Source organism: Centroberyx affinis, unplaced genomic scaffold (assembly GCF_046629955.1).
Source record: "Centroberyx affinis isolate AG114_WGS23_722 - 3 ecotype Tasmania unplaced genomic scaffold, CSIRO-AGI_Caff_v1 ptg001765l_1, whole genome shotgun sequence".
Lineage (NCBI taxonomy): Eukaryota > Metazoa > Chordata > Actinopteri > Beryciformes > Berycidae > Centroberyx > Centroberyx affinis.
Window position 1 is genome coordinate 120,946 of NW_027280162.1, and position 13,405 is coordinate 134,350.

General features: G+C 41.9%; 1 protein-coding gene across 1 annotated transcript in view; it reads left to right on the forward strand.

Annotated features, from left to right (window-relative positions):
• The first annotated feature begins 273 nt into the window (after nucleotides 1–273).
• The window catches only part of zfyve26 (zinc finger, FYVE domain containing 26), a 34,637-nt gene continuing 21,505 nt past the window's right edge, over nucleotides 274–13,405 (forward strand). The window contains exons 1-16 of the mRNA XM_071529088.1: nucleotides 274–349; nucleotides 853–1,139; nucleotides 1,485–1,560; nucleotides 2,311–2,397; nucleotides 2,614–2,766; nucleotides 3,339–3,672; nucleotides 5,695–5,819; nucleotides 6,206–6,370; nucleotides 7,248–7,336; nucleotides 7,429–7,583; nucleotides 8,123–8,312; nucleotides 9,084–9,676; nucleotides 10,384–10,533; nucleotides 10,815–10,966; nucleotides 11,834–12,077; nucleotides 12,981–13,244. Coding sequence (XP_071385189.1) covers nucleotides 949–1,139; nucleotides 1,485–1,560; nucleotides 2,311–2,397; nucleotides 2,614–2,766; nucleotides 3,339–3,672; nucleotides 5,695–5,819; nucleotides 6,206–6,370; nucleotides 7,248–7,336; nucleotides 7,429–7,583; nucleotides 8,123–8,312; nucleotides 9,084–9,676; nucleotides 10,384–10,533; nucleotides 10,815–10,966; nucleotides 11,834–12,077; nucleotides 12,981–13,244 — 2,968 coding nt within the window. The 5' untranslated portion in view covers nucleotides 274–349; nucleotides 853–948. The remainder of the gene's footprint in view (nucleotides 350–852; nucleotides 1,140–1,484; nucleotides 1,561–2,310; nucleotides 2,398–2,613; nucleotides 2,767–3,338; nucleotides 3,673–5,694; nucleotides 5,820–6,205; nucleotides 6,371–7,247; nucleotides 7,337–7,428; nucleotides 7,584–8,122; nucleotides 8,313–9,083; nucleotides 9,677–10,383; nucleotides 10,534–10,814; nucleotides 10,967–11,833; nucleotides 12,078–12,980; nucleotides 13,245–13,405) is intronic.

Consider the following 13,405-nt stretch of genomic DNA (forward strand, 5'->3'; position numbering starts at 1 on the left):
CCATCAACTCAATGTTGACATACAAACAACATTTTTCTAACATAAAACGTTCCCTAAACGTCCCATCATCTCGTCAACTCGGGTTGAAAATAACCCGTCCTGCTTGTAATTCCTATATTTCCGACAGCACCCGAAGGCAGCAGCAGGGAAGACGTTCTGGAACGCTCCCCTCGCGCCAACCTTTGAACCAACCACCGCCAGGGAATCAGCTGATTTTGTCACATGACCCTCCTTAACGTGCACCTACTAGCCGCCTAGCAAAACAGGTCGGGAGAGAGGAGTGGAGAGAGGAGGGAAGCGCAAGTGTACCCAAGCCCCAGTTTTCGGGGATAATCGCACATAGAAATGAGTAAGTTACTTTGCTGAATAATCTTTAAATACTTAACACGTAGGCCAGTTTACTCGCGAGCTAGCTTTGACGGTAGTTAGCTAGTTTTGCCAGTTGACAGCAACTCAGTAACATTAGCTAACTAGTGGCAGCAGGCTAGCTGTCAAATCTGATATGGGGGAAAAGACACAAGCAGTAAATAATAAAAAGAGGATTTTAAAATACTTTTATTTAGCCTGGTTGACTGACGCTGGAGAGTTGTTTTGATTTAGGTTGCAAGTTGTGTTCTTAACTCAGCGTGGTTTGTTTACTCAGTTATTAAAGGTACAGATCTTGCTTTTTCTGTGGCTGAGAGTGTCATCAAAACAAACACATCTGATGCCTAAATGACTGTGAACAAGTGATTTTTACTGAACATGTAGGGCTAATTATATTCTGTATCTGTGTACCATGTACCGTTTCCTTGTTTTGTTTAACCACAGACCTAAACTAGAGTGTGAATAGCATTGTTTTTTCTGTTCCAGGTGAGGAAAGCTCAAGGGTGCTGCTGAGCTGCCTGGTAGTGAAGGTGCTGCTCCTGTTCTGACCAGTGAGTAGAAGAGTGTCACAGTAAAGTGACCATGCATCCCTTTGGCTGCGAGGCTGAGACTTCCCTTCAGGACCTGTTTGAGTATTTCAAACGGTGCCTGCAGCATGGGGAGTGGGAGCTGGCGAGTGCCTGTGTGCCACAGCTGGTCAACTCAACTGGAGGACTCTCCGAAAATCTACAGGACATAGTCAAGGCCATCGTCTGCCATCCCTACGTTTTAAAGTGAGTCGCCCAGCTTTGTCAGATAGCTTTGCAAGACATCAGGCTTTTCCTTGTCTACTAAACTCTTAGGCAGCTCACTTTAGTTTCTCTGACCACCCATGTGAAAATGTGATTATCATAAATATAAAATGTCATGCTGAATATTTCATATTTTCCATTTCTAAATGTTTTCCAATTGCCACATGTTTGGGAGTAAAGGTTATTGTATTTTTATAAGTTGTTTAGCAACACCTGCCCCCACACCAACCCATTCATTTTGTGATGTTTCCATCTAAGTCCAGGGGAAATTCTTATATTTATATTTCTGCTCTAAATGTAATGACTGTGTGGTTGTTGGTTTGATAGATGGGAGTCTGTGGGCAGTCCGCACAAACTGGCTTGGTTTTGGCTTCAAGTCTTGGAGAAATGGACAAAAGAGCAGGTAATAATATGAATAATTAAGTATCGTAGCGGTCTGTGTTCTCAGGTTTCTCACAAACAGGCTTCGCTTTTAAACAGCATGCCTCCCACCAAAAATGTTTAGTCCCACCACCATGTAGCAGCAAATGTGGGTGTCTCAAGAAAACCTTTGTTTCCATTTTGCCATTTGAGTATTAGCATTGTTCTCCATTCACACAGATGTAGAGTTAGACCAGTATATCGATTTATCATATCATATTACGATGGCAGTTTGTAAAACCCGCCTCACCCTACCTGCTAACGAACCTAAGAAGTTGTTAGAATGAGTTTTAATGGAGAGTTTTAGTGTCTAATGTCCTGCTTTTGAGGTTTTAACATCCTGCAAAGAATAAAACTCTGGGGGAAACACTTTGTGTCTTTGAATCTTTATAATGTTTTGGAATTTTCTGGCATAAAAATGTTCAAATTTTATTGTACAGAATATCGGCACAAAACATCTGCTGTGTGCAACTTCAGTCCAAAAATATCAGTATCTGTATCAGCGTTCAAAAACCCATTTCGGTCAAACATTACCCAGAACCAGACTGACTGTTTCATGTCACAAATCATTGCTTCTGCCAGAATATTTGTCTTGGTGGGGTGGAAAGGCCTCTGAGACAGCACAGACCATGTGACGATAAAACCAAACCAAATTTAGACCCTCCCATTGAGAAACAGAGGGAACAGTGTTATCTACTGAGCATCTGATCCTGATGCTCTCTGCTCTCTGCAGGTTTCTCCAACCGTCAGAAGAGAGCTGGAGTTCCTGCTGCTGCTGGAGGAGCTGGGGGCGCAGGACATACCAGAGACTGTTCTCAAGGTTGTTTTTTTTAACTATAGTGTGTAATCATATTTACTGTAGATAATAAAATGGTAAAAAAAATTATAATAAAGCATTGTGCTCAACAGCTGAATGAATGAAAGTTTTTATAGGATTATAAAGTTAAGTTTAGACCGACCAAGCATGATTGCATAACCGCAAATCTGTTGTGTTACTAGGCAGAATATAAGGCTGAGGTGAATTTTCTTCCACCAGGAGTTGCACCAGGCCTTCTTGGACACCCAGTCTGAGCAGAAGGACCCAGGGGCGTCGAGGACAACAGATGCTGCTGTTGAGTCTTGCCTCCGAACCTTGCTGGAGAAGAGGAGGCCCAGACTGGCCCAGGCTTTAGCACAGTTCTTACAGGTAGTGCAAAACATCTTCAGAAGTGAAACATAGTTTTACTGGGCTCCGTAGGCTCAGTTTTATTGGCCAAGTATGCTTGCACATAAGTTTAAAGTTTAAATATGAAGCAACACAAAATTATAAAATGTAGTATACGTCATACTTTCATTTGGAGAGATATATAAAGAAAGTAGCATATAGTATAAAAGTAGAATATAAAAAGCAGTATATAAAAAAAATATAAATAAAGCCAAAAACAAGGCCATGAAGTCAGTAATAGAAATAAATATATAAACAGAAATATATTCAGATCTAGAGAATATTGCACTGGGTTATTTTGAACACCTAAAAAACTTTATACATGCGTTTGAATGTTATAAACTGAATATAAATGGGTATAAATATATAACCATATAGCCAGAACTGTAAATCCAAAAGATCTCATGTGCTTAAAAAACTTAGAGTTTCATATACACTGTAGTTACAGAGTATAATTCTAATAAATCATACAATGTCATTATAATGTAGTCATAGAGATTGCTCATTTTAGAACACAAGCATGCTACATTTTCCATTTTTTTCCCTGTCTCCTTCAGGGCCAATCAGAGGACCGCGCTCTGCAGCACACATTCATCCGCTACCTGATGGAGAAAGTGGGGAAGCCGGAGAGGAACCCGGAGAAGGTGGAGGAGTGGGTGGAGGAGATCTACGGCGTGTTGGCCGTGATGCCGTGGAGCTCTGAGAGAGGCGGTGGGCAGTTCGAGGCGCTGTGTGAGGCGCTGTGGGCGGCCAGAGACGGCCCTCTGAAAGAGGAGAGGGTCCTGAGCTCGCTGCTCCGCCCGCAGTGCGACGCCCTCGTCTCCATCTACTGCTCCACCGCCCTGAGGCTCCAGAGAGACCACCTGCTGAGGAGCGCACCCCACACACAAGGTAGGCTCAGCGTCTTCAGCTCTGACCGACAGAGAATTTTGTTCTCAACCCGGTTACTCAAATAACCCAGCTTTGGGTCGACGCATGTTAATAACCTGAGTAAGCTCATACACTGATTATGAGAAACACAGTTAAGATGCCTGGCTTACTCCCATATTAAATGGTTTATGGCATGGGAACATCTTACTCTTTTCACTTTTTGTTTTCGACGTCTGCACAAATTCAGACTCAGCATTAACATAACAGCATTATGAGTACATCTTTTGCTTTGAGTATAGTATATTAATTTCAACAAAAAAAAAGTCAAGTAGTACTTGCTGTTAATATTACTTTTGGGATCATCCTTTATTTCCCCTGTATTAAGCACACTGAGGAAAAAAGCAAAAAAGAAAGAAAAATAAACAAAGTGCGGGCTATCTTTGTTTATTTCAAGATTTCCCCAGTATTAGAAATAACCTAGAGCTCAGTCAAGCTGGTGGATAATTTTTTCTGTAGGCGGGACACCACAGGTGAGCAGGAATATCTGGTTCCTTTTTGGCAACAGGGAAACTCGATGGCAGGTTATCGAAGCTGCATGTAAACAGCTTAACCTGAATAAGAACTTAACTGGAGTATGGTCAATAGCCGGGTCACTCTGTGCATGTAAATGCAGCCACTGATTTGTCTCTTTCCCCAAAGATATATAATGTTGATGTAATAATTCTAATAATTTACAAGTACATCAAATAAAATAGTTTTTTTTATACTGCGAGTGACTCTAATCAGTGATATGGTGATGTGGGGAAAGTGAAGGTATGAATTCCAGTTAGCAAGTGTGAAGTGGTAAACTAATCTTCATGTTAATCAATATGCTTCATAAGAAGGGCTCATGGTCCTATGAATCAGTTCCTCCTCTGAGTCGTTTTTGAGCTCATGTCCTCAGGTGGGATTTTGTTTTCTAGAGTGATGTGACATACACTCACCAAGCACTTTATTAGGAACACCTGTACACCTGCTTACTCATGCAATTATCCAGTCAGCCAATCATGTGGCAGCACTGCAATGCATAAGATCATGCAGATACAGGTCAGCAGCTTCAGTTAATGTTCACATCAAACATCAGAATGGGGTACAAATCTCAGTGACTTTGACTGTGGCATGGTTGTTGGTGCCAGATGGGCTGGTTTGAGTATTTCTGAAACTGCTGATCTCCTGGGATTTTCACGCACAACAGTCTCTAGAGTTTACACAGAACGGTGCGAAAAACAAAAAATAACATCCAGTGAGCGGCGGTAATAACGCCTTGTTGATGGGAGAGGTCAGAGGAGAACGGCCAGACTGGTTGGAGCTGACAGAAAGGCTTCAGTAACTCAGATAACCATAAAACTGTGGTGAGCAGAAAAGCATCTCAGAATGCAACACCTCCAACCTGGAGGCAGATGTCACTTTGCTAGCTGATACCTACCCAGTATTAGTACCGAGGACTTATTAGGAACACTGTGTTCCTAATGAAGTGCTCAGTGAGTGTAATTCTATTCATCACAGCGGTAGAGGAGGGAAGTCCCTCAAAACTGTTGGACCTTTCCAGCCCGACAGCCTGACAATATCTCTTCTCCTTTTTGTCACACTTCTGCTACTGTGGCTGCGAATGCTTGGGCAGTTTTCACTGATAATAAGCAAATTTGTGTGTGCCAGTCGTTTTTCACTTCTGTATCACTTCTGTTTATATATAGGCTTTGTGTTTCATTTTCTGAAGAAGTATTAGCCATATTTAGAGATTTACATGTGTTGATAATGTGGTTTTATTGTAGTGCTGATGTGATTGATTGATAGGTGGTTCATGGTTTAGCAGGTGTATGGCAACACTGATTTTTATTCCAACCCAATGTGTTTTATTTACAACTTAGGCTAAGATCATTTCAGGGAAAATATTCAAAATGGAATTAGACACATAATTTAATGTTGGACTCAAGTTTCCTCCTGATTGTCTCCCATAATCTCTCTAATCTCACTCTTGTTTTTAATTTTTTATCTGTCTCCTAGTGGAGCTACCTGAAGCAGAGAAACTAGCCCTCAGCTTATGTTGCCACAGTGATCGTCCATCCGTTTGGAAGACCATCTATTTTGAGTGCCTTAGTAGTGGAAAGCACTTCCTTGAGCAGGTCTTGGTAAGTGCACATTTATGCAAGTGTGGCCAATGGGGAAAATGGGAATATTAGTTCAAGTGTAGTGTACCAAGAATAATCTCTTTGTAATTGGATTTAGATTCCTTACAAGAATTATAAGACACAAATAAAGAAGTGTAGACAGTCATCTTCCAGTACCTACATGAAACATCTACATTTTTCATGATTGTACTGCTAAATATAGGTACAAGACTGTCTGTCCAGCAATTTGATAACATAATAAGATTGTTTTTTCCTTGATCTTTGGAACTCATACTTCAAAACTAATGAAACAACAGAAAAATAATACTGGAAAATATCTCCTTTTTGTAGAATAACAACCTCAAAGACAATTCTCTTCTTTAAGCGGTTGGGCTTTCTTCCCTTAGGTGACTGCACTGGACTTGATAAAACATGAGGAGTTTTCTAGGCTGAAAGACCTGCTGAAGTTGGAGTTCCAGCCCTTGTCTCGTCTCGTTTTGCTCCTGGGCTGGACTCAGTGTCGCAGTCTGAGCTCGGCCCAAACACTGCTCCGCATCCTTCACCACGAGCAGGTCAGAGCTGAAACCTCCTCTCCTCTCCTCTCCTCTCCTCTCCTCTCCTCTCCAGTATTATTGAATAAGTTCATAGGAAACACATTACAGTAGGTCCAGTCCAGACTGATCCTTTCACGTACCATCCCTATTTAAAGCTTCTAAGAAAGAGTACTGAACTTCAGTGTAACTTAAGAGGACTTCTCTTCTCTCCTTTCTCTTCTCTTCTCTTCTCTTCTCTTCTCTTCTCTTCTCTTCTCTTCTCTTCTCTTCTCTTTTCTCTTCTCTTCTCTCTTCTCCTTACAGTAGCTCCTCTGCTCTCCTCTCCTCTCCTCTCCTCTCCAGTATTATTGAATAAGTTCAGAGGAAACAGTACAGTAGGTCCAGTCCAGACTGATCCTTTCACGTACCATCCCTATTAAAAGCTTCTAAGAAAGAGTACTGAACTTCAGTGTAACTTAAGAGGAATTCTCTTCTTCTCTTCTCTTCTCTTCTCTTCTCTTCTCTTCTCTTCTCTTCTCTTCTCTTCTCTTCTCTCCTTTCCCGTTTACTTTCTAGCAAGCCAATACCATCGCTAGAAAGACCTGCGGCTCAGAAATGAACATAATTCTGCACAGTCATACTTTGTTATCACTGAACTTTTATTTATTACTTTGTATTGCGGTTCTACTGAATCATGAATCCCATATCTCATGTCGTGTCGTATTGTATCGCATCGTGAGTTAAACATATCGTTCCATCCCTACTCCAGGCTTATCCTTCCTACTAGCGTCTTTATACAAAGCTTTTAAGAAAGAGTACTGAACTTCAGTGTAAATTAACAGGAAACTGGTCTCAGATCAGCACACCTATTAATATGTTTATTCTTTGCTGATATATCCTTTGCCATCCTTTTTAGGCACCAGCCAATGACTCTGTTCTGCAGGAGTTTGCCAATCTTTTGTCCTCTCAGCTTGGAATACTTGAGTGGTCTAAAAACAACCATCCGTAAGTCGATGTTTTTGATGTTTGTTCGTCATTTGATTCCATCTGCGTCCATACAATACAAATCAGGATTTTCTTTCCGTGCCCGTGTGTAGAGGGATTTCCATGGAGGCATTGCTGGCACAGCTTCACACTCTGGACAGTCACTCGGCTCTGTATATTCTTCACTCTCTGACCCCTCTGGCTCAGTTTGAAGAGCGCAGGGTGCTGGATCTCCTTCAACAACAACTGCCAAACTCACCAGGAACAGGTCAGCTTCTGCCTCATCCACTTTGTTGTTGTGTGTCCGTCAGTGACCGAAATTACTTTTTGGCTCACGTGCCAGAATAATTTATGTGCATTTTTCATAGAAATATGTGTCACCCTACCTATTTTGAATGCTTTTTGTGTACAGAATCAGGTACTGTGTGAGTAGATTTATTATTATTATGTACTTTCAACTAACATTAGGCTAGTTAACCATCCTGGGAGCAGAGAAATAACTGAGGCATTCAAATGTTATCATCTTGAAAAGTTACTGGTCAGGGAGTGGCACTTATTAATTTATCAGCCAAAAACAGATTTTACCAGCATTTGGTGCTTTGTGGTTGTTAATTTCAGACCCTGGTATCCATTGTATTGTCCTGTACCATGCATGGCTGTATGTGTGTGTGTAATTATGTTGATGATAGGTCCTGGCATCATGGTCACCAAGACAATTCCCTGTACATTCACTGTACTTTAGGCAAAGAAAGTGGTTCTGCTCCTGGTTATATCTGAAGTGAACCTGGTTCTCCTTTTCCCTTGCAGGCGACACTGAGGCCATCAGCGCTCCCAGCCCGGCTGTGCAGAGGAACATAGTCTTGTTCCAGGGGTTCTGTGCCATGAAATATGCCCTCTATGCCCTCTGTGTAAATGTGCACAAATACTCAAACTGCACAGAGTGTGATTCTGTTCAGCAGCAGCAGCAACAGCAACAGCAACAGCCCTCTGAAGCAGAAGACGACCAAAGCCAGACCTCAACTTCCTCAGAAGGTGTGGAGGATGTCTTTCTATTCTGCTCTACAGTTTTAGTATGATGGACCGAGGATAGCAATCTTCTCTTTTCTTTATGCTCCTGTAACTATTTTTAAACTTCTTTGCAAAAAAGGCGTACAATTAGCATCTAGCTTATTTAGTCTGTTTGTTTTCACAGTGTTAAAACATACCAGTAAAATGATTTAAAAAAAAAAATCACAGAAAGAGGTAAGTCATTTGTACAGGTCAGATAAAAACCAATGGAGCTTATAAAAATATTCCAATCAAAGCCAAAGAACAACAAAACAAATTAAGACGACATGAAAAAAATGCAAAACAAAGATTAAAAAAAAAAAAAGATAGCCAAGCAAAAAAGCCTTTATTGCTATGCTGCCCTATGTATTTCAGCAAAGCTACTTTCATCAAGGCCATCTCCTGACAATGTTTGCTTTGCTGAAACATACAGTAAAGTGTCTTTGTAGCAAAAATGTTTTCTAACACTCTGTCTACCTTTCTATAAAGGCTTTAGTATTAATTCTAATTATCTACTTTGTCGACAAACAACAAAATATAATATTGGATCATGTTTCAAAATGGCAATAAGATGCTTTGATTACTGTAAGCTGCTTTACAGGTATCTGTTTTAATATCCTGTGACATGGTCCTGTTGTTTGTTGATGTTAATCTTTGTTAAATACAGTTCTATTTTATTATTACTGTTACAAAGTTGTTTTTCTCTTTCATTGTGTTTTCCAGGTTGCCATCCGCTGTTCCAGCACTACCTGTCTGAGTGCCAGCTCTACCTGGAGGCCGTGCCCGCCATGTTCCGCCTGGAGCTCCTGGAAAACATCTTCTCCCTCCTCTTCCTGTCCAGCACCGACTTTGCCCAGCAGACCCAGAAGGAGACAAACACAAACGCAGGGAACGCCACCCAGACAGAACGTTTATCGGATACAAGGAGCAAGAATGTGGACTTGGGAACTAAAGCCAAAACGGATGGGAGCGAGGGCCAGCAGCAGCCTGCGAGTTTCCCGGCAGCAGCCCACCTCGGTCACCTAGATCTGGGACACTTCATCCAGGGCTGCAGGGGGTTTCTGGTGGACGTGACGGCCATGGAGGGGTTCCTGAAGCTGCTGAAAGAGGGGCTGGAGGGAGTGTGTGTGGTGGGGCAGCAGGAGGGACAGGAGGAGGGTCGAGCTCTGCCGGGAGAGGCCGAGGTGGCGGAGAGCCTCGGGTGTTCGGTGACCGCTGAGACGTTCGGGGCTCGGCTGCAGAGGCTGTCCAAACGCACCGCAGAGGCTCAGTGGAGGCTGCAGATCATCACCAGCAATCATGGGAGTGGAAGTGGTGAGAAACCCTATTTATTTCTTTCCCCTTTTTACATGGATGTTTTTATTTTAGCTTTTTACTTAGACTTTACTTACCTTGGCAAGTCCCTTGAGATTAGGGCTGGGCGATAATTCAATATTATCGTTTATCGTCTTTCAGTGGAATCATATCGTCATGATATGGTGATTTTGGGATATCGTGACACACAATTCTGCTGTTTAAATTGATAATAACAAGCAAATTTTATTTAAAAACTGAAAAAAAGGAGGTATGGTAGCAATATTATTAGAATATTATATATATATATTTCAGTTTTGCTTGACATCACACCGAACATTAGATCATATCTCCCAGCTCTACTTGAGATCATGCATCTCTTTTTCACAAGAGACTTCCAAGATTTATAACCAGGCAGGAAAAAAATTAAACATCCATTTCAGTATTTTACCTTGCCAAAACATTAAAATAGAAAAGAGACTTCTTGTTTTCTTGCCAACAGTGTCTAACTAAATAGACAATCTACCAACCACAACTAAAATTTACCAGCATTTGGCAGTGGCTGGTGTTAATTTCCTACCTTGCTTACAACCTTTCATTATGAAATATGTGTTTACCTGTGTATGTTAGCATGAAGTGTGAATGGGGTTTGAGAAGAACTTGGGCGTGTTGATGGTCATTTCACTTTGCCTCATGGGAAGGTTCAGAAAGGCCTCTCCAGACGTCAGCGGTCAGCCGCCCCGCCCCCTCGCCTTCTCCCTCCCTGGGGCGGAGCCATAGCTCTAGCCTGAGAAGGAGGAAGAGACAAGGGAGACATGCTCCTGAGAGACAAGCCTCCATAGAGAGACACAACGGAGAGGTTAGCACCAGCACATCAGGTAAGTCTGTCCCCCCCCCCCACATATACACACACACACATACATTTGATCAAAATTGCAGTTGTAAGATACTATATGAGGTCTGTGTGTTTGTGTGTTACACCGTCAAAGCAGACCTGGGTCGCTTAGCAATTTTGAGGAAAATGAGCTCTATTGTATGAGAGAAGATCAGTAAACCTTAGAAAAACAACAGAATCCGTTTCAGAGTGACTTATTTGAACACGTCACATTTCATTTTTCTTTTCATGGCTTTAACACAAGTTTGATGTATGGTTTGTCAGATGGTGGAGGAGGGGCGGGGGCGGGCTGTGTGGAGTCGGAGGTTTGTCCATGCGGGCGTCCCCACAGCTGGCTGGTCCCCGCCATGTTGTCCCCTCCAGAGTCTCTGCTCATGTCCTGCATCCGGCGAGGAAACTTCATGGAGGCGCATCAGGTCAGCGGTTTCATTATGGCATTCTGAATCTGAAGAAATGCCTATGTGTTCCAGCTGGTGTTAATTGGCCAAAAAAGTTAATCTTGTTCATTTTGAAACCACTGCTACTACAAGTACTACTACTACTAATAATGATACTAATAATAATGTTACTAATACTTCTTTTACTACTACTAATGTTACTACTGCTACTACTAATAATACTATTACTACTACTACTAATAATGATAATAATAATAATAATAATAATAATAATAATAATAATAATAATAATAATAATACTATTAGCACTACTATTACTAATTATTATAAAGTTTTATATAACTAGGGGAGATTGACTGGACACACAATATTTCAGAAATGTCCTGCTTCAATCTTGTCCAGTTACACATCACAGTGTTCAATTAAATGTATTTATTTGCTGTTAATTTGAGTTATTTATGTGCACATCCAAAATATTGGTAGTGAGAGTATATTTTTAAATATAAAACAATGGGAAATGAATGACCAGATTAATTAATAGACTACAGAAGATGGGTATGGTATAAAGATTGTCATGGCATAGATGCACACGACCCATCCAGGTACCTTTGGGGTTAGCGAGGTTACTAGTCTCTCTTTATGCCTTTTAGTATTGTAAGAATTGAAGATATTGATTCATTTTGAAGACCATTGACAGCAGCAGCAGATGAAAATGTACAAGTCGACATGGCTAACATCATGAAAGGCCGATAAAAATACAAAGTAGGTATTTAGATTTTATTAATCAGCAATCTAAAAATGCGTTGATTGTTTGGAGTAAATGTCTGAGCAGTGGACAGTGTGTACCCATCTTAGCTCTGACTCCTCCTCTTGATCTCTCTCCAGGTGGCTCTGGTGTTCGGTCTGGAGGCGTCTGCGTGTTGCGGGGAGCTGGTGTTCATGGAGCGCTACAAGGAGGTCCTGGTGGAGCTGGGGCGGGTGGAGCAGAAGATGGAGACCCAATCCATGTCTTCATCCTCATCCTCCTCGGAGGGCTTGGGGTCAATGGCCGGGTCTGGCCCCGGGAGGAGTCGGCTAGGCAGCAGCGGGCGGTCGACCCTGCTGGCCATCGAAAGTGCTGCTGCTGCTGGTACGACTTTGACTTTCTACCTTAAAACGGTCTTATAATGCTATGTTGCTCTCATCTCAAGGGATGAAGTTCAGCTATTCTTACATCTTTACCTAGTATTTTCTTATTAAACATCTAAGGACACAGGAGAAGTCTCATATCTGTCCTCTGGGCGCTCTGCCTCTTGCACTCCATACTGCTGGTTCCTTGAAATGTTGGTGGTCTAGGATTTTAAAGTAAAAATCCACCCTAAAACACTTTAACATTGTTAAAAACAGCTATTGGCGATATACTTTGTATTTCTGGGCTTTATTCCCATGGATAATTGGCCAAACATAATGTAACATCATATTGAGATATTTCCACAGCTACAATGGAGTCTAGACTCAGAATTTTGCAACAATCATACAGGGACAAATCCAACCTTGAAGAGCCAGAGATACCAATTTCTCCACTGACAGTAGCCTCAACTGACCAGAATGCAGTGTTGTGTTTTGAGTAAGGGGCAAGGCTGAGATCATAGACGTGTATAACCCACAGCTGAATGATCACACTAGGAAGCTATTTACATGCCCATCCTTGATTAAATATAACAAGTTCTCTCCCCTCTCTTGGGGTTGTCAAAATTAATTATGGGAAATGTAGGAAATCACTGACTGAAATATAAGTAGACAAGGCACGTTGAGGAAACGTGGGTAAACCAATATATTTCTTCACAAAACAACTCCTGGAATGCATTCAATATCACAGATTGATGATATGTGTAGGACTATTCAAGGATGTGTTTTTCCTTAAATTCTTTACTGTCTGTATGTATCGTTTACAGTTGAGTATAATTACTCATTTATTGTACATTATTGCAGTGAAATGATTTTTATGATCATGTCTGACTCTGACTTGACTTCTCTGTGTATTTCCCTGTAGGAATGGCCTTCTACTCCATCTCAGACATCGCAGACCGGCTCCTCAGCACCCCCGGTCACCCCATGCCCTCGTTGGAGGAAGGCTACTGGCTGAGCCTCTGCACCGCAGACCCCTCCAGCCTCCTTTACACACTGCTGGAGGAGCTCAGCCCAGCAGCCATGGCGGCCTTTGACCTGGCCTGCTGCCACTGTCAGCTGTGGAAGACGTCCAGACAACTGCTGGACACAGCGGAGCGCAGGCTCAACAGCAGCCTGGAGGCAAGAGGTGGGCAGCCTGGATTTTAGGGTCTTTTGTGGGAATTTTAAGGAATGTAGATGAGACCGTGTGGTGCATTACAGGTCACAGCACGCAATATGGATTTATACTTAGGAGAACAACAGTCACAAAAAGTTAATATATCCCAATCTGTAGTTCAGTTTCCAGAT